This window comes from Anopheles bellator, chromosome 1 (assembly GCF_943735745.2).
Source record: "Anopheles bellator chromosome 1, idAnoBellAS_SP24_06.2, whole genome shotgun sequence".
Classification (NCBI taxonomy): Eukaryota; Metazoa; Arthropoda; class Insecta; order Diptera; family Culicidae; genus Anopheles; species Anopheles bellator.
In genome coordinates, this window is record NC_071285.1 from 48,782,540 (window position 1) to 48,801,017 (window position 18,478).

General features: G+C 51.5%; 7 protein-coding genes and 1 non-coding gene across 11 annotated transcripts in view; 4 read left to right on the forward strand and 4 right to left on the reverse strand.

Moving 5' to 3' along the window:
- The window catches only part of LOC131206461 (uncharacterized), a 53,005-nt gene extending 49,356 nt beyond the window's left edge, over positions 1-3,649 (forward strand). For both annotated transcript variants that reach the window (XM_058199015.1, XM_058199016.1), the window contains 2 exons: positions 60-364; positions 1,719-3,649. In XM_058199015.1, the coding sequence (XP_058054998.1) occupies positions 60-364; positions 1,719-2,724 (1,311 nt within the window). In that variant the 3' untranslated portion in view covers positions 2,725-3,649. The remainder of the gene's footprint in view (positions 1-59; positions 365-1,718) is intronic.
- A 2,702-nt stretch (positions 3,650-6,351) lies between these two features.
- Trnav-cac (transfer RNA valine (anticodon CAC)) lies at positions 6,352-6,424 on the reverse strand. The gene has a single exon. It is a non-coding gene; the product is annotated as a tRNA-Val (tRNA).
- Positions 6,425-6,603: 179 nt separating this feature from the next.
- LOC131216070 (small ribosomal subunit protein mS35) lies at positions 6,604-7,864 on the reverse strand. The gene is made up of 3 exons (XM_058210470.1): positions 7,846-7,864; positions 7,556-7,779; positions 6,604-7,487 (listed from the first exon to the last, which is right to left on the reverse strand). The coding sequence occupies exons 2-3, from the start codon at positions 7,771-7,773 to the stop codon at positions 6,689-6,691; spliced, it is 1,017 nt and encodes a 338-aa protein (XP_058066453.1). The 5' UTR covers positions 7,774-7,779; positions 7,846-7,864; the 3' UTR covers positions 6,604-6,688.
- A 201-nt stretch (positions 7,865-8,065) lies between these two features.
- On the reverse strand, positions 8,066-12,481 carry LOC131209423 (kinesin-like protein KIF18A). Its single transcript, XM_058202497.1, has 5 exons — positions 12,365-12,481; positions 10,979-12,289; positions 8,859-9,888; positions 8,629-8,751; positions 8,066-8,550 (listed from the first exon to the last, which is right to left on the reverse strand). The coding sequence occupies exons 1-5, from the start codon at positions 12,455-12,457 to the stop codon at positions 8,351-8,353; spliced, it is 2,757 nt and encodes a 918-aa protein (XP_058058480.1). The 5' UTR covers positions 12,458-12,481; the 3' UTR covers positions 8,066-8,350.
- Positions 10,034-10,952, forward strand: LOC131209434 (ribosome-recycling factor, mitochondrial). Its single transcript, XM_058202509.1, has one exon. It carries the CDS (start codon positions 10,106-10,108, stop codon positions 10,904-10,906), a length of 801 nt encoding a protein of 266 aa, XP_058058492.1. The 5' UTR covers positions 10,034-10,105; the 3' UTR covers positions 10,907-10,952.
- An 876-nt stretch (positions 12,482-13,357) lies between the features above and the next one.
- LOC131216340 (lariat debranching enzyme) lies at positions 13,358-15,149 on the forward strand. Of its 2 annotated transcripts, none has more exons than XM_058210803.1 (2): positions 13,358-13,586; positions 13,653-15,149. In XM_058210803.1, exons 1-2 carry the CDS (start codon positions 13,390-13,392, stop codon positions 15,124-15,126), a joined length of 1,671 nt encoding a protein of 556 aa, XP_058066786.1. In that variant the 5' UTR covers positions 13,358-13,389; the 3' UTR covers positions 15,127-15,149. The 2 variants fall into 2 exon arrangements, 1 of the variants encoding a protein (XP_058066786.1); XR_009157058.1 differs by having other exon boundaries at positions 13,553-13,590; positions 13,653-13,777.
- A 279-nt stretch (positions 15,150-15,428) lies between these two features.
- On the forward strand, positions 15,429-16,744 carry LOC131214986 (mitochondrial thiamine pyrophosphate carrier). Of its 2 annotated transcripts, none has more exons than XM_058209344.1 (2): positions 15,429-15,550; positions 15,623-16,744. In XM_058209344.1, exon 2 carries the CDS (start codon positions 15,703-15,705, stop codon positions 16,642-16,644), a length of 942 nt encoding a protein of 313 aa, XP_058065327.1. In that variant the 5' UTR covers positions 15,429-15,550; positions 15,623-15,702; the 3' UTR covers positions 16,645-16,744. The 2 variants fall into 2 exon arrangements, with proteins under 2 accessions (XP_058065327.1, XP_058065328.1); XM_058209345.1 differs by having other exon boundaries at positions 15,438-15,550; positions 15,672-16,744.
- Positions 16,745-16,802: 58 nt separating this feature from the next.
- On the reverse strand, positions 16,803-18,405 carry LOC131216286 (2-aminoethanethiol dioxygenase). The gene is made up of 2 exons (XM_058210736.1): positions 18,247-18,405; positions 16,803-18,186 (listed from the first exon to the last, which is right to left on the reverse strand). Exon 2 carries the CDS (start codon positions 17,879-17,881, stop codon positions 17,084-17,086), a length of 798 nt encoding a protein of 265 aa, XP_058066719.1. The 5' UTR covers positions 17,882-18,186; positions 18,247-18,405; the 3' UTR covers positions 16,803-17,083.
- Between the last annotated feature and the right edge of the window lie 73 nt (positions 18,406-18,478).

The following is an 18,478-nucleotide window of genomic DNA, read 5'->3' on the forward strand; positions in this document are numbered from 1 at the left end:
GGGTTTTATTCCAAACACTAGTACCAAGCTCACCTTTCTCCCCTTCCTGTCGATTGCAGAAAGATGAAAAGCTGTGCGACTACTACCGCCGGATGCCGGTCCTGTACGACAAGAGCCATCCGCACTACAAGTTCCAGTCGAAGAAGGAAAAGGCGTGGCGCGAGCTGAGCCGGCTGTGCGAGATGGACGTGGAGCAGTGCAAAAAGCGCATGACCTACTTCCGGTGTCGGTTTACGGTCGAGCGGCGCATCATGAAGAATGGCGTCAACTGTAGCGAGTGGCCACTGCTCGAGAAGCTCAAGTTTCTGAACAAACACATCAAAATCCGGAGACCCCGGGCGCCGAACGGTGAACCGGACGACACGTAAGTTGCGGTTCCCGCCAGAATTGGCCCATAAGCGGCTGCTGCTGTCAAACACAGTTGCGCCGGTCGGCCGGGCACATGGGTTGAAAAGTCTCTAAGGGCCCAAGTAGGAAAACGCCACCGTCACTCCAACATTTCCATTCCATTTTTGTGGAACGATTTATCTTTTGCCTCAAAAGGAGGCCTCAGTTTCAGTGATAAACCCCTCATTTGAGCGAAACAATTCGAAATGACATTCGAAACAAATCAAGCAATGCAAAGTCCCTACGTTCTTTTGATATACAACGTTCTATATTTCTATATAACGTTCTATGTAATTATATATCTTTCGATATTTCTACTACGTTAGCTAACTGACGCAACTTTACTTTTCGATGATTCGAAACAATTTTGAGTATTTTTGTCATGTTTTCTGCAGTTACCATCTCTTTTGAACGTCCGCGCATGTTGTTTTTTCTAATTATTGGTTTTTCTAATGGCTGTGGAGTATTCTTCTTAGCACAATAATTCGCAACCCTGTGAGTCACGAAATCATGACGATGGCCTTCTTTTGAAGGTTAGTCCTAACGGGAAAAGGGGCGATTGAACCCGGATACCGGAAACTAGCGCCATCCATGTGTTAGGCTCGGCCCTTTTCAGCCCATGTGTTAGTAGCTGCCGGAAAGGAGCAGCCGGGAAACTCTAAACCCGGGAGCGCGCGCGCGCCACGGATGTAACAACCATTTCAACTTCAATTGCCTCCGTTCATATCATGTTTCCGATCCCGGACGACGAGTTCCCGGAGCCCCCGCCCCCCGTCCCATCACCCCACCGAAAGGCGGCTAAACATCTGGTTATTAAATGGTGGTTGATGTTTTGTGATGTTTGCCTTTAGTATGTGCCTCACACAAAGCGAAAGGCCCGGCCCGGGCTGGGTTGTCCGGCCCCGTGGAGGAGAGGTCACACGGGGAGCGCGGGCTAATAGCGAGCGGCTGTTATTTGTTGTGGTGCGCGGATCTTATATGTTTCCTTTGTGGCGCTGCGGATGGGCGGCCGGGATGGGTGGCCAAGTCAGGCAATTTATTCTCTTTTGGCCCGGCCCCACGAAAGTGCCGTCAATCATTGGAAACACTTAAAAGTGTAACAAAATGGCGAAACCATCGTGGCCGAGAGGCTGTTGCGTGCAAATTTGAAGACTGGCCGTCAGCAGCGGCCCTGGTTCAAGTTAGACTTCATTTGGACTAATCAAGACGAGTGAGGGAAGTCACGTTCGGCGAGTGACCACGACGGAACGTGAAGGGGTTGGACTTGTGATGGACAGAAAATGGTATTAATTGTATCTGCTCTCTCTCTCTCTCTCTCCCCCCGTGTCCAGTGACGACGAAACGAACCCGATGAACATCCTGCGGAAGCGCCAGCGGGAGCAGCAGGAAGACGCGAAGGACGATCTGCACGCGTACCTGGACCTCCAGCAGATGGCGGTGGCGGCGCAGAATCCGCAGGCGCAGCTCCACTACCAGCAGCAGCTGAAGCTGCAGGGCCACGGTCCGTTCGGTGGCCACCACGGGGCCGGTTTCCCGCCCACCGACATGTCCCTGCACCATCTGCAGCCTCCGCCGCCGCACCCGCAGTCACACCGCGACCACCAGCACCCGCACCAGTCACACCAGCAGCCGGGGGCGCCGGGCGGCCCGGGCCAGCAGCCGCCGCACCACCCGCAGCAAGTGCCACACCCGAACCCCCTGGCCGGGCACCCGTTCCGGGGCGGGCTGGGCTCGGTCGGCGTGGGGCACCACCACGCGCAGCAGCAGGCCGCGCACCACCACCACGCCGCCGCCGCCGCCATGCACGGTGCCGCCGGCGGCCACCACCACCCGGGGGGCGGCCACCAGCAGCCGACGCCGGTCGAGTCGCCGATCCCGGCCGCCATCTCGAACGTCGAGGCGTCGTACAGCGTGCCGAAGCGGCAGCGCACCAGCTACGACGGCGACGAGGCGTCCCTGTCGAACTTCAACCTCAACCGCACGGTCAAGTACCAGAACAATCTCGAGCACAGCGCCCACCTGGACGAGCACGGCGCGTACGGGTTGTACGTGGGCGAGGTGCTCCGCAAGCTGCCCGAGCGGATATCGTCCCTTACCTCGCTGAAGATCATGCAGCTCCTGTACGAGGCCCAGGTGCAGTCCTTCGAGACGGCCGATGCCGTCGCCGCGGCCACCACCAACGGGGGCACGGCCGGCAAAAAGGACATGAGCAACGGTAGCGGTGCCGGCGGTGGGGCCGGCAGTGGCAGCGGTGGCAGCTTGCAGAACGGCGGAGGAACCGCCGCGTCGTCCGAGGGCCGCCAGTCGACGGAGAGCGCCGAGTCGAGCAAGGAATAGGCCCCGGCCAAGACGCCGCAGCCACCACCACCGCCCGCGCCGACCGCGTCGTCGGTGTTGTGGTGGTAGCGCGCACGAAAGGCGCCGCGTCCCCCCGGAGCTACAACGGACCCCGGGCGCGACAGAAGGACAACAACTACCATCGGTTTCCCCGTTCGTCCCGCGTGTGTGCCATCCACCCACCATCACACCCGCCCGCCCGCCCGCTAATGATGTGTTATGTAGCTAATTGTAGGGATCCGGCAGTCGTTCCGGTTTCGCATTGTTTCAATGGACATTTGAATACATTTCAAAGCGACTACTCGGCCACGCTTGGTTGGGCCCGCGCGTGGTCCAACCCGTGCGGGGGGCAAGCGGCGGGGCGAAGGCGACAGAGAGGAAATGGCGTTTCTAGGTCCTCGGGAGGTCCTTTTAGGGGGCGCCCCAGATGGCAGTGTAGCTGTGCTTTGCGCATATTTAAGCCCCATGCATGTTGATTTTTAACTCCAATAGCGAGTCCCACTAACGATTGTAAGATAAGAAAGCAAAGGCGATCGTGCGGAGCGATCGTTAAACAATTAAAACCTTTTCTCTAACCCCCCACACACGCGCGCGCGCGCACAAAGCGCGCATGCCCGTGGCCAACCAGCCCTGGTCGGTCCGGTGGGCATGTGCCTGTGTGCGGTGGCCATTGTCCGTGGGAAAGGGCGGCGCAGGCCCGGTAAAACGCGGGGTCGCAAAGAGTAACACAAAACGGAAGCAACACCCAATCATGTACCGTTTTCATTTCCCTCTGTCCTAGGTTTAGAACGAATACCTGTATGATGTTGATTGAGAGCAAATTATAAGCATTATTATGTATCAAAAGTGTGTGTGCGAGCGAGCTAGCAACAGCGAGAGAGAGAGAGAGAGATTGCGCGTGAAATAGCGGGCAGAGACAGGCGGTGAATGCAAACAGAATTAATACAATAAATGTTTTAAAACATCGTAAACGGGATGTGGTTTTGAAAACATTCGGCAATTGTTGGCATCGGCGTCCGCGAGGTAAGTGCAAATTCGGGTCGAAACGGCAACTAAAGGATCAAATGAAAAACGTCTCTATAGATTACCGTATTTTTCCGTGTATAACGCGCACCTTTTTCTCATTTTTTTTAGCTCTAAAATCTGGGTGCGCGTTATTCAAGGGGAGTAAAAAATTTGTCTCCTCTAAACATATAAATGTGCCCTTTTAGGTACACATTTTATGGTATTATTGAATAATATTATGAAATGAAACATTTGTTAAGAATATAATTATCCATATTTGTGATACGGGAATTTGTGATTTAAAAAAAATGCATTTTTTTTAAATCACAAATTTCCGGATACTTTATTGTCACGATGTACCTCTTCAGAGAGTGACAATGAGGAGTACATTGAACAGCAATTAGAAAATATCAATTTGTCAGACAGCAGTGAGTCTGAGTTTGAAGATTATTACGAAATATAAAATACTAGTATGGCTTTTGCAATGTATACGCATTTTATCTTTAGTCTACTTTAGAATATTTAAAGAACATGTAGAATAATACATTATTATCATTTGGTATTTGTTGGATATCAGATATCTGAAAAATGTATAATAAAAAACTTTTTTTCCAATTTTTTTCTCTTAAAATATGGGTGCGCGTTATACACGGAAAAATACGGTAATTGATTTTTCGGATCGACAACTGCGTCGTTCGCCTTAAAATCCATTCGAAAGAGGCCCGGTTTCAGATACATTTTCAACAGGGTACCAGGTTGTACCGCGGAGGTAGCCCAATTTCCCCTGATTAGAAAGAGATCCGGCTGTCCCGTTTGCTTCCCCGTCGGGATTAGTGGCCGGATACTGATCGCTGATTGGTGCGATAAGCGGCCTGCTCTGAGAGCTGATCTGCCAGCGTAACCAGATGAGATCGGCGAATAAAATTGATTTATTTCAATTAGGAAGGTGTTTTATTTAATCAATTGATTTTTCGGATTCATTCGGCCATTTTCGGATCGACAACTGCGCGTCGACAGGGGCGTTTGCGACAAAATTCTCTAGAAAGCGGACTGGTTTCAGCGATATTTTCAACAGGGTACCAGGTTGTACCGTGGAGGTAGCCCAACTTCCCGTGATTAGAAAGAGATCTGGCTGTCCTCTTTGCTTCCCCGTCGAGATTAGTGGCCGGATGCTGATCACTGATTGGTGCGATAAGCGGCCTGCTCTGATAGTTGATCCGCCAGCGTAACCAGATGAGATCGGCGAATAAAATTGATTTATTTCAAATAAGAAGGTGTTTTAATTTAATCAATTGATTTTTCGGATTCTTTCGGATTTCATGTCATTTTGCTCACGATCTACTGTGGTGATCGGTTAAATTACGCATCGGCGATTGCGGATCGGCCGGAGGCGTGTTGAGATACTGATAAAGATGGCCGAGCAACAGTTCATTCGGTCCATCGGAAGCTGGCGCCGCTCCGGTGGCCAGCAAATCGTCGCGCGATCGCAACAGAGGCAGTTTCACCTTTTCCACCAACCCCAGCACGGCGTTGATGAGACACACGACGAAGGACAGTGTTCCGAGCAGCACCAGGGGTTGTAGTAGCGTGAGGTGCAGGCTCAGCAAACTTCCGCCGGGGTGTTGATAGTGGCCCGGTTCCTTGACGAACGTACCATCAACGGACAGTGGCAGTTTCCATGTCCAACCGCCGACCGCCCCGGTATGATGATGACCACCGTGGTACGCGTGCTGTGGATGCTGTGGCCAGTGGTAGTGATGGCTATGTTCCGGATCTCCACTTCCGCCATGCCATTCTCCGCCGTAACTGTCGAAGTAACGAGATGGATTTCCTTCGGCGAGAGAGTGGCGTGTTTGAACGGCCATCCCATCCTTGGCAGGTTCCTTTGGAGGCATCGTTCTATTCGTTAGCAGGCGATCGTTGTGACGCGAATGGGCAACCATCTCGTACGGCCAAGCAGACTCTCGATCCGAGGGCTCAGGGGGTAGGGAAGCAGAAGCTAAAGAAGCGCCACCGTGACGCATCGTACCACTAGAAACCGTTAAGAGGGTCACTTTCGGTACTAGCACGGTCGCTAGCGTAACCACAAATGGCCAACGGGTTAGGAAGGATACCATTCTCACTTTACGGGGTGCGCTGGCGGATCGGGTCTCGGGCTGGCACTGCACTAATCCAACGATGGCGCCGGTTAGCGGGTTTTATTAGTTTCAGCCGACGGACGGACAGCGCAAGAGGGATCGGCAACGTTCCGGAATGTCTCCGGTGAACAATAGCACCCATCAAGTTCTTGGATGGACAGCCATTCTCTGCAGTATGCAATAGGAGAGCAAATGGCAATAGAAAGTGAAAATTGGTCAGTCACCGTGAAATGGGACAAACTTACTTTTGTTGTTCCCAGGACAGTGGCAGATTCAGGTCGATTCTTGGACGCCCCCCAAAACGTGCGCTTGAACCTTCCAAGATGAAAGAAAATCGTAAAAAAACTCCAAAACCATATGGCCTAAAAGAGAGGAGCATTCGGATGGAGTGTAAACCGAATAATATGTCCTTATTTCGGTTCTGTTTCGGTGCACATGCTGAATAAGTTCTAATTTAAAAAAATGAAAAAGAAATTAACGGTTGTGTTTCCGCCCGGGTTCGAACCGGGGACCTTCTGCGTGTGAAGCAGACGTGATAACCACTACACAACGGAAACCCACGTTTGAGAAGCAAAATATACACAACTAAAACAAGTTGCTCGATCAAGCTACTAATCCCTTTCGCTCTAATACTCTCGGATGGATCGTAAAGAACAAAGTGGCAAAAGTCACTTGTTTCTTCCATTCTTCATGCCAACCAACAACAGCCGATTATCACGCACACTCGGTGTCACTTGGTGGCAAGGTCTCAGCTTTTGATAAGATTTTATTACATATTTCTAATAACTGCTTACACTGGGTTTCGGCTGTCCTTTCGCCCGTCATTCCGCTTTCGCAACGGACAACCCTAGCAATGCCATCGATTGCTCTTTGTATTTGTCCAGATTGTAGGCATTCTCTCCCTCGTTGAACAGTCTGGTCACGGCCGACGCATACTCGGCCGGAACCGTCACCCATCCGCCATCACCTTCGGTCCGGCCCCAATTGAGTGTCGCTTCGGCGCTCCGTTTGCTACGATTCCGCTCGAAATCGTAGTACTCCATGTCGGCCTCACTTTTGGTCACTTCCCACGGTTCCACCGTGTTCGATTCGTGGTAGAGCGCCGTCAGCAGGTAGATCGCATAGTCGTAGTTTTGCTTCTTCAGCGGACACCGGTCGGTTACGATCGTCAGCACGTCCGTCTCCGCATCGTACCGCTCGCCGACCAGCCGCAGCAGCTTATCTTTCGCATGCCGATCCAGCTGGAGGGCCCCAAGCTTCAGCTGCACGGTGACAATCCGCGACAGCGGGTTACGGATGGTGGGGAGGGCGTGACAGTAGTCGGCCGTGATGCAGGTCACCGGGAAGTGTTTCTCCATTCGCTCCTCCGTTTCCAGTCCCTTCGGCCACGGAGTACAGAACTGTTTCAGTGCCTCACACTGACGCTTGATCACGGGCGGTGTGAGATGGAGAAAATTGGGAATTTTCATCAGCTCCGCGTTTGCGTACTTTCCCGGGGGCATCTGGTTTCGCTTCGTGACGTATCCCTGGCGCAACGGCAGAGGGACGGTAGCGGGCTGGAACGAGCGAGGCCCGGGCCACACGGCACCCCAATCCTGATCCGTTGCCATCTGCTGTGATCTAGATGGAAAGCACCGTAACGAAGGTAGTGAATTGGTACCATTCCATTCCCCTGCTGGGCCCATTACCTAGGTGGCGGAACTTCCGGCCTTGGGACCTTTCGGCGAAGCGGTCGCTGATTTTTAACCTGATTCAAGTTTAGCACTCGAAACTCTTCATCGTCGTGCTGCGTTTGGGTCTCCTCGTGCAGTGCCCGTGCCGACGACGATGACTGCAATCGAAATCCTGCGGTCTTGACTGTTCGCGACCATTGCGACCGCGGTACGCACCATGCCAGCAAGGCCATTGCTGCCTAAAACCAGATTTTCCGAGACGAATTTCAAGTGTTTAGCCACAATCCCGGTGACTCCCGGGTTACCTCATGCACAACATTTGTTTTGGCGTTAATCCTTTTGACGGCTCAACACCGCTTGACAGCTGTCAAAGAACACGCATCGTTTGAACCAAAGCTTAACGAAACGTTGAATCAAGCAGTTCAAAGCGATTCTCGCTCGTCGAAATTAAAACACAGAACTCGGACACAACTTTTGGCGTGGGTAAGGTAAGGATATATTGCAGACCATTTCTATTTCCGTTTTAAACTACTTCCGAGTAGTGATTTTGCGGTCACCAAGACCGATCGTTCTTGCGCGTTAGCTCATATGCTTACTATGCTCTTGTTCCCATCGCCCCTTCGCGAATCCAAGTCGAGTGAACGTTCAACATTCACCCGACAAAGTCCGGAATCCTTTGTCGTTCCTCGTAAAAGCGCATGAAAAAAAGGGTAAATATAAAGTACAGTTAAATAACAAAGTTGAGCTGCGTGGCGCTCTTCTCGCGGCTGTTCAAGGGTAACACGGCACGGCGAACACGTGCGCCGAGTGTTACTTTTTGATGCCCATCAGCCGAATGTGACGATTGCGTTCGCTATCATTTTCGACGTTGTTGTTGGTGGTACCACCGGCACGTGCAACTGGTGGCATCGCTGTTAATGCGGTGCTGCTGGTGCCAGACTTCGGGCCCACGGCATCCTTTACCTTTCCTAGTGTGCGATAGCGGTGGTTGATGGCCGACGCTGCATTGGCTATGGTGGTAGGAAAAGAATTTCTTGAGTTTTCATTCTTCAATTGGAAGTCGTTCTTCGGCGGCAGCAACGACTCACATCGACTGCCCGCTCGGTTCAAGGCTCGCGGACTTTTGCCTAATCTTTTCGGGCTCTTTCTGCGATTCTCCTTGTTGACCGATAGTGTGACCTTACCCCCTTTCATGGAAGCGCGCCGTAAAACTGAAAAGCCAGAGAGAAGTTTGAAATGTTTGTGAAAATCTGTGACACGCCACCACTAGGAAGCACCTTACCCAGAGGGGTGTACTTTCTAACGGCTTCCTTCTTACCTTTGTCGAGAACCTGCGGATCAACATTCGATTCAACCAGCACTTTCGAAAACACCGAGTTCGACGCCTCGCCATTCTCGCCGCTGGTGGCAATGCAGAAGGTGGAATTCGCATTATCACATTCACCAGCCGGCGTGACTAATACATCGGACATATCCGAAGTATCTTCTACCTGCTCGTCGCTTGATGAACGCGCGGCAAGAAGTGGCCTTTTGACCTTCCCACTGATGCCAGCTTTGGAGGTGCTGCTTGAGGCGGCATCCGGCAGTAGCAGCTTCGGAATCTGTAGTCTCTGCGACGGAGCAATCTTTGCCTTGGACGGTGTCCTACGCCCGGCAGTCGTTTGCGGTTTAAACTGTAGCGCCCGATTTACTGTCTTGGGTTTCTTGAAAACAATCGGCTTCACCTGCTGCTGGGCGCCCATTTCGGACGCTTCCGTTTCCGACTCGCTGCCCTGGTGCAGTTTGAGGGTGCGCTTCATCGTTCCACCGGTGGTGTCCATTGCCACCAGCTCTACCGCATCTTCGGAACAATCGGAAAGGTTTGCTATATCGTCGATGCTATTTTCGTTGCTGATGTTTATCGTTTGTCGCAGCTCCTGCTGGCAAGCGTCATCGACAAAGCTTACGCCACGCTGCCGTTGGTTCAGTTTCACCAACTTTCGCATCTTTTCCAACAGCCCCACGTCGAGCCGGTCCATGCTACGCAGTAGCAGAAAGTTTTGTTGAATGATGTCACCACTGAGCAGCATTATTCGTTCCCATTGCTTATTCTCTTCGTAGAACGTCGACGACAGTTTCTCCATGTGCTCGAACTTCAAGGCTGCTTTCGCCGCGGCCAGTTGCCACTCCTTCCCGTCGAGGAAAGCCTTCAACACCGTCGCCAAATCGGATTGCTGCACCTCAATGCGCAAAGCGTTCAGATTGCGCAAGGCTTGCCGGTACCGTTCCTGCCAACGCTTCCTGTCGCCCTGCTGGCTCGCAACCTGCTTACCATACCGATCGATGGAAGCATCCATCTTGGCAATGTCCTAACGTGGGAGAAGCGTAAAAATACATGAAAATGACTTGAACTATTCTGTTGTCCGTTGCAACGGCTAAGAGGAGACAAACCCAACATTTGACAGTTGAACGTTCGTTAAGTTTACCGACGAAATAAAGGTGAAGAAGTAAACATAACAAACATATTCGCCGTGACCGGGCCGACCGTATCGAAACTTAATAATTACTAGTTGGGGGTCAACAAAAATGCTTCGCATCACGTCCCTGGTGCGAACAGTCGGCTTAAGAAAGATCGAACAAAGTTGCACCGCCGTGATAACAAACCAACGTTCACCGTTGTTGGTCACATCTAACGCCACTGCCATACTGCCGGCGGATGGAACTGCGTTTACCGCAGGCCACCGCACAGTGCGACACTATGCCAAAAGCAAGGACAAGAAGAAGGACAAAAAACCTGGCACAGCCAAGGTGGCGGTCAACGAAGAGCAATTGGCCAGTCTAATCGATCTGCAGGCGCTGCGAACCCAAATGGAGAAGAGTATTGCGACGATGAAAGATGATTATGTAAAAAATCTTTCCCTCCGCTCGACGACCGGCTCGATTGAAACGCTGCGAATCGGCTACGAAGGCAAAGACTACCAGCTGCAGGAGTTGGGACAGGTAGTGCGTAAAAACCCGAAAACGATTGTCGTCAATCTGGTATCGTTCCCGCAAACCATACCCGCCGTCCTGCAGGCCATTCAGCGCAGCGGTATGAACCTTAACCCGCAGCAGGACGGCACAACGCTATTCATCCCCGTGCCAAAGGTAACCCGCGAACACCGGGAAGGGTTAGCGAAGAATGCGAAAGTGCTGTACATCAAGTGCCGCGATCGGATCAAGGACGTGCAGAACCAATCGATCAAAAAGCTAAAAAAACACGCGGACGCATCGGAAGACGAAGCGTTCCAAGCGCAGCAACAAATCACCTCCATTGCTGACGGATTCGTTAAAGAGGCCGAGAAAATTATGGAATCCAAGCAGGCGGAACTGATCGGAGACAAGTAACCGGCGCAGTCTTTAGAAACGCGCCGGTCGAATAGTGAAATAAAATAACCCGAATAACAACCAAGTCCTTACCTCGTTCAGGTGGCTTCCGTCGAGCTTGACGATGCGGGCGATGTTTTCGGCTTGCTCCTTCAGCCTCGAGCGCATCGTTAGCAATTTCTCTTTGCTTTGCAATGTAAGGACATGTTGCTGCGCCTGAATGACACTGTTGTAGGAGCTATCGATGCGCGTGAGCCATGTGTTAAGCAGCGTTTCGTCGAGCTTCGCAGCGGTGGCGCTGGCACTGTTTCTGGTCCCCGACTTGCGCTTCAGCAGTTCCTCCAGTTCGGCCAGCTTCGCCTTTAGCCTTTCATTTTCTTCCGCCAGTTCATTCACCTTCTTCACTAGGAACTCTTTCGGTACGTTCGACGGCACAATGTTCTGCCGCACGGTCGTGCGGATCTTCTTCGCACGGGATGCGTACTTTAGCGTGTTGTAGGTGTCGTCGTACGTCAGGTTCGACGGGGAAATGTTGGCAATCATCACCGTCTGGCAGTTGCCGCCAAGGCTATCCTTTAGAATGCGCGTAAGATTCGAATCGCGGTAAGGAATATGCTTCAAACCGTCGGCTAGTTTGTTGATGCAATTGCCGAGGGCCAGCAACGATTTGTTGATGTTCGCACCCTCCTTGAACCGCAAACCGAGCCCTTTTGTGCTGGCGGCTCGTTCACTGCCGGCCAAGTCTATCATCGACAACTTTACCGAACGCTTCTGGCCAGTCTTTTTGTCCACCATGCGGATGTGCACCTGGAATATCGCATGGCTCCGGCTACTTTCGGCGTTGGCATCGGTCGGGTGCTGTGTGCGGTTGCGATTGCCCAGTGCCAGCAGCTCCAACAGTTCGGTAGCATTATGGATCTGTTTCAATACCAGCCCACTGACGACGACCCCGTTCGAGTCTTCGCGCAGCTTTAGAGGGCCGCTTTTGTTGAGCAGATTCATTACCAGCTCGTTGTAAACCTCCAGATACGAAATCCCGATGTCGAATTTGCGCTCTTCGCTCAGCAGTTCGATGTGTTGAAACAATTCTTGCATCGTCAGGAAGGTGATTCCCGGGCACATATCGTTACCGAGCATCGTGTGCGTCTTGCCCGCACCTGTCGCCCCATACACGAACACGGAACAATTGAAACCGTTCATAACGGATTGCACGAGGGGCCGCATGCACACCTCGAATATGTCCGCATTGGTGGACACATTATCGAACACGTCGTCATATTCCATGGTCAGCTTCTTCTTGACGCGCTTTGTGATGTCGCGATGCGTTTGCTTGACACCGTGGAAGAAAAAGAGCTCATCGTCGTCAACATCCGGATCAAAAACCAACGTTGATTTGTCCAAAACCTACGGAAGGACGCAAACACAAATATTTGTAACGATAATGCTGCGAAATCGGTCAAACATTCTGCACCTACTAACCTTGACGATGTTCCTCGGATTTTGCTCCAGTTCCCTCGAATTGAAAGGACGCACCCGAACCGCAACACGGATGTTCCGCGAATCAGTGGCCATCGTTGATATTTCACGTGTATTGTATTTTCTTCAAATAAACTCGCTAACGATTGTTAGAACAGAGCAGGGCTGCTCAACGTCTTTCGAGAACACACGTCACAACTCCACCAACTCACAACGCCATGTTTACTTCGATCCGCTTTTCTTGGGCAATTTCGAGGCGCATCATTTGTAACATTTGTAACATTTTGCAACTAATCACGGTACCACAAGAAAGGATGCCTTCCAACCAAAAGGACAAGTGTGGTAACAATCAATTCGTTTCGATTACACTTGCACGACACAGCGAAGGCGACCAAAATATTTTTCCGTTAGCAGTTTGGCAGCAAAGCCGACCACACAAGCGTTATTCAAGTTTGAGAATGCTCAACGGTCGTGAACGTATAAAAGCCTGGTGAAAATGTAATGACAATCCGTTGGCTCCGCACAAGATTCTTATATAGAGCGGTGGGTAAGCTTCGTGGAACGCAGTGAAGAAAAATGTTTTTCGCAAGGGTAATTTTTTCTTTAAAATATTGAGAACATGAGAGGAACAATTAAAAGAAAAACGTTAAAATAAGGGAGAACAAATATCACAATCAAACGGCTTAAAAAGGGTTCTTTGTATGGGTTTACAAGTTCTGTTATTCTGTTTGCAAAGGCAATAAACCCCTTTTTGGGATTCTGGGGTAAATATAATGATTCTACACACGAAAAGCAATTCCAATTTCTTTCTAAGTTTTCAAAACTATTTGCAACTAAATCCAAATCGACAGAATCTGGAATAGCATCCAACTACAACGTTAATAACGTTTTCACCGGGTACAAGCCCCGAGAAAATGTTGCTGCACATAATCAAACGCAAGGGCCGCGATTGTAAACAACAGAAACGCGATTGTAAACAACAGAAACCCAGAGTTCGTGTTTCCTTAATTCGCGTATTCCAATTTCAAATGAAAATAGCAATCGAAGGCTGCGCTCATGGAGAGCTGGAAAAGATCTACGACCTTATTGGTACCATCCAGGAGGAGCAAAGCATAACCGTTGACCTGCTAATATGCTGCGGAGACTTTCAATCCACGCGGAACTTGCAGGACTTGCAGTGTATGGCCGTGCCACCAAAGCACTTGGACATGGGCAGTTTTTACAAGTAGGTAATCATGATTTCCCGCCTCGTCGCTGGATTGGGTAGGCAAGTAACCCATTTCGTCCACAGGTACTACAGCGGAGAGAAAGTAGCCCCAATTTTGACGCTTTTCATAGGTGGGAACCATGAAGCGTCAAATTACCTCCAAGAACTACCCTACGGCGGGTGGGTAGCACCCAACATCTATTACCTGGGATACGCCGGAGTGGTCGACTGCAACGGTGTGCGCATCGGTGGTATTTCGGGAATTTTCAAGGGCCACGACTTTCACAAGGGTCGCTTCGAGTTCCCGCCGTACACGGAAGCAACAAAACGTAGCGTTTACCACCAACGGCACATCGATGTGTTTCGGTTGAAGCAGTTAGGCCCCGGTGTTGACATAATGCTATCGCATGATTGGCCCCGCGGCATTACGGCGCACGGAAACGTGGCACAGTTGCTACGCTTCAAACCCGCTTTCCGCGAGGATATCGAAAGCAATCGACTGGGCAGTGGACCATGTGAGGCTGTGCTTCGAGAGCTTCAACCTCCGTACTGGTTTGCAGCTCATTTGCACTGCAAGTTTGCTGCCCTCGTCGAGCATCCGGATGGGCAGCAGACCAAGTTTCTGGCGCTCGACAAGTGCCTGCCAAAGCGACGCTTTCTGCAAATTCTTGACATTCCCACGCCGGACGAGCAAGAAGAGAAGGAACAGAGAGAGCGTAAAGTTCGGTTGCGATACGATCTCGAATGGCTAACGGTGCTAAACCTTACGAACCATCTGATCAGTGTGAGGCCTACGAACGGCTACATGCCGGGTGCGGGCAGCGACGAGCGGTTTAACTTCACACCAACCGAAACGGAAAAGGCGAAAGTTTTCCGTTGCTTCGATGGTGATCTAACGATACCGGATAATTTCGCCCGTATCGCCGAACCGTACCGATCGCTCGCCGATGATGATTCACTTGATATGTCTTGTGTCGAGCAACCGGCGGCATTCGTTAACCCGCAGACAACGATATTTTGCGATAAGCTAAATATTGACGATCCGCTCCGGTTGGCCATGCTTATGACGGGCCACTCCTTGAACAAGTCCTCTTTCGTGGACAGTCTACCGACGAAGCCCGTAGATGCTGGTTCCCGAAATGCTGACGAGCTAAATGTTGACGATGACGAAGATGATGGTACTGAAGAAGAAGCAACCACAAATGATACTAACACCGCAGCGATGGTAATAGAAAAGACTTCCCTTGCGTCTACTCTGCCCCAGCCCAAGTGGCGACCACAGGATTCGAATGACGATTCCGATCTGTCGACGACACTGAACGACGATTCCATTAACCTGTCCGCCAGCAACGTTAGCGCTCTCAGCTTACCGACGCCCCAGAAATTGGGTGACAGTGTTTCAGAAACGTTGCCAGTGGATGATTTAAACTTGTCTAGTCCGGTGCCAGACCCTTCCGGCACCGTCACGGCACAATCTCCAGGAGCTCCGGGCATTCCGCCTGTAAAAAAGTTCAAAAGAAGAAATCAAACAATCTATGCGAACGATGAGGGCGATTGAAGTCTTCGGAAACAGCAATTAAAGTAACATCGTCGCAATATTAGGAAGGAGTGATTAAGTTACAAATGCGATGTAAATAAATCTCTGCACGAGTGCAAAATAATGAAACTGACTGAATCTCCTTTTTTCATACAATCAATCGATGGGTTTTCGTCTCGGTTGCGCAATGGCGTTTGACAATATTTTTTTAATATCAATCAGCTGTGGCGAGGTGACGAGTGCTGACATTACGATCAGCAAAAAAAAGAGTAACCACGGTAACCGCATACGCAGTGAAAAGAGGACGAATCAAAACAAACACCGTTCGATAGATCGCGTAGTCGCGTAGTGTTCCAGAGGAAAAGAACCGTTTGCAGAGGCGATCGGAAGTGAAAAAATACGCCTCAGCCTCTCAGGATCACGGTCGCTGTCGTGGCCATGAACGGTGGGGAAGGTCGACCCTCCAGTCGATAACCACCGTTGCCGGAGAAATGTGATGTAACTAACGATCGCACAGTTTTGATTTCATATTCACTACAAACATCACGCGCACAACCCGGCCTCAGGAGCCTTCTCCGATACACAAAATAAACCAGAATGGACCGTGAGAAACACAGCGAAGCTCGGTATGCAGGGCTGGCCGGAGGGATGACCGGGTGTATTACGCGCTTCATCTGCCAACCGTTGGACGTTCTAAAGATCCGGCTACAACTCCAGGTCGAACCGATCGCGACCGGCTCAAGCCATTCGAAGTACCGTTCGATCGGCCAGTCGGTGGTCTGCATTTATCGCGAGGAGGGGCTGCTCGCCTTCTGGAAGGGTCACAATCCAGCGCAGCTACTATCGCTCGTGTACGGTGTGGCGCAATTTTCGTTCTACGAGCGCTTCAACCGCCTGCTTCGTGAAACGGCCATTTTCGCGGGCCACGATCGAGGGCGCAACTTCATCTGCGGCGCGTGCAGTGGTTCGTTCGCAGCGCTCGTCATAATGCCACTTGACGTCATACGGACACGGCTGGTATCGCAGGATCCTGGTCGGGGCTATAACAATGCGGCGCAAGGTTTGATGCACATCTACCGGAGCGAAGGAGTTCGCGGACTGTACCGTGGTGCTGGACCGGCCATGCTGCAGATTGCACCGCTAACCGGAGGACAGTTTATGTTCTACAATCTGTTCGGTACGGTTGCAAAGCAAATCCGGGGCCTCTCGGCAGATGCGCAACTTCCTGCCGTTGAGCTGTTCGTGTACGGAGGACTTGCCGGATTCTGTACCAAGCTCCTCGTCTATCCGCTTGACCTGGCCAAGAAACGACTCCAGATACAGGGCTTCGCACAGAATCGCCAAACGTTCGGGCAGCATTTTGTTTGCCGACATATGTTCCATTGCCTGGTGCAGGTTGGCCGCTACGAGGGTCTGCGCGGGTTGTACAAAGGACTCCTGCCTTCGCTGCTAAAAGCCGGGTGCACGTCCGCCTTTTACTTTACGATATACGACAGTCTGATGGTGCTGTTCAACAGCAAATCTAGCCTTAGGCCATAGTTACTGACGCAGATGCACGCGTTCCGGGTGACGGTTGTGACTGCCCCTTGTCCGAGGGCAGCCAAAAAACTAATGGTAAACTAATAAATGAGTTTTTACATTGACCACCGCGGATGGCACTTCCATTTTTAGCACGATTTAGACTGTTGTGTGTTTTTTTATTGAACATCATGGTCTTGCGGTTCTAAACAACGGTGCTTGCGGTGCGGCCTCGTCAGATGGCTTCAAAGCGCAGTCCACCGCAAGGGATGGAACACGGCGGGGGGACATTTTTAACATAAAATCAAACGTGCCGCGAACATCGCAAGTGCAATTGGAGAAAGATCGTAAGCCAACATAACGATCGAAATGAATTCGCGGCACGGAACGTTAGTTTCTTACACGAGGACACCTCATTTCCTGCGCTTTTGCAAGAAGTGAATCCGTTGATTACCCGTCATTACTTATCGCTTTCGTCCGCGCCTTGCAGCAGAAACTCGGGCGCAACGTATTGCTCCGTATCACAGTAGTAGTTTTCCGGGATCGGAATCGTCTCCAGGACGTACCGTGGCCGATCGTCATCCGGTTGCGGGGCGAGGGGTTTCTCTTCGCCCGGGCTGCCCAGTTCCAGTTCGGCCAGATTTCGCGGTACCGGTACCTTACGGTAGAATGAAATGTGCTGCGGCAAGCTGGTGTTGTACGGGGGGCTGAGGATATCGAAAAAGGCTGCCGGGCCACCAATAGCGGTGATTTCGTGAAAGTTCCGTTCGCTCGGCGTAAGCATCGCACAGTCGCCGACCGAAGAGCTGATGATCTTTTCCGGCTCCGCCGCTACCAGCACGTGACGTCGCAGGGCCGCCGGATCACCGGCGCTACCACCAACACCGGTGACCACCATGTCCCGGCGGGCCAGTTCGGTGTAGCTGCGGATCTGGACCGCGCCGGAAACGACTCGCAACAAGCCGTACATACGCGGATGGTCGTGCAGCGGCATGGTATAGTTTTCACGCAACACAAACACCGAAATCGCAAACCAGTCGTTCTGGAATACGTCCACGAAGGTGCACGGAGCTTTTGTTGGCTGTTGGAACGTCTCGGTTGCCACGAGCGCAGGGTCGAGACCCAGATCGGCCAGCGTAAGCTGGTCTAGCAGGCGGCGCAGCGTTTGCAGGTGGCCAGCAAACTTTGGGTCGCTAAGGGCCGTCTGCTCAAAGGTAACACGCGCCTGGCGGAACACACGAGCAAACAGAGAACTCATTCTTTACTCGGAACGCCGTTTCTGGAGCCGTTGTGCTGTGATGCCTCCTCGTCGCCGGTTATCGGTTAGGTTGTCGGGGATTTCGACGCCCTATTTTTCCACACCTTTCCACCAAGCAACCGACCGTAGCTCGGGGCCTCCGTTGATTTTTTCCGATGTCGAAGCCACCAAACGAAGAGTGAAAAACCGAGGACCCTACCTCGACGAGAAAAGGGTGTTTGTGTTTTCCTTGATGCACTCGCGAAGGCAACACTGCGACGAGCGAGACGGTACTATCAAATGACAGTCGGTATCTGCAAGGAAAACTAAGGAAACAACAAACATTGCCGGCAACGCGTTGAACCACCCAATAATACTTATCGCACCGGAATGGGTTAATTTACGTTTCGGTTGCCTTTTGCTGCTTGTTCGGAAGCAGAATGCGTCGTTGTCTACAATTCCACAAAAGCTGCACTTCTCGCAGCGCGTTAGAGCGTAGTGGGCGAGACCTCGTTGCATCCGATGCACCAAACTCGAAAACGTCCTTCACCTACTGCCTGCACGACGGTGGTTCGCCGATTTTTCGCAATAGCGACCTAGTGACGTAATCGAACCGAA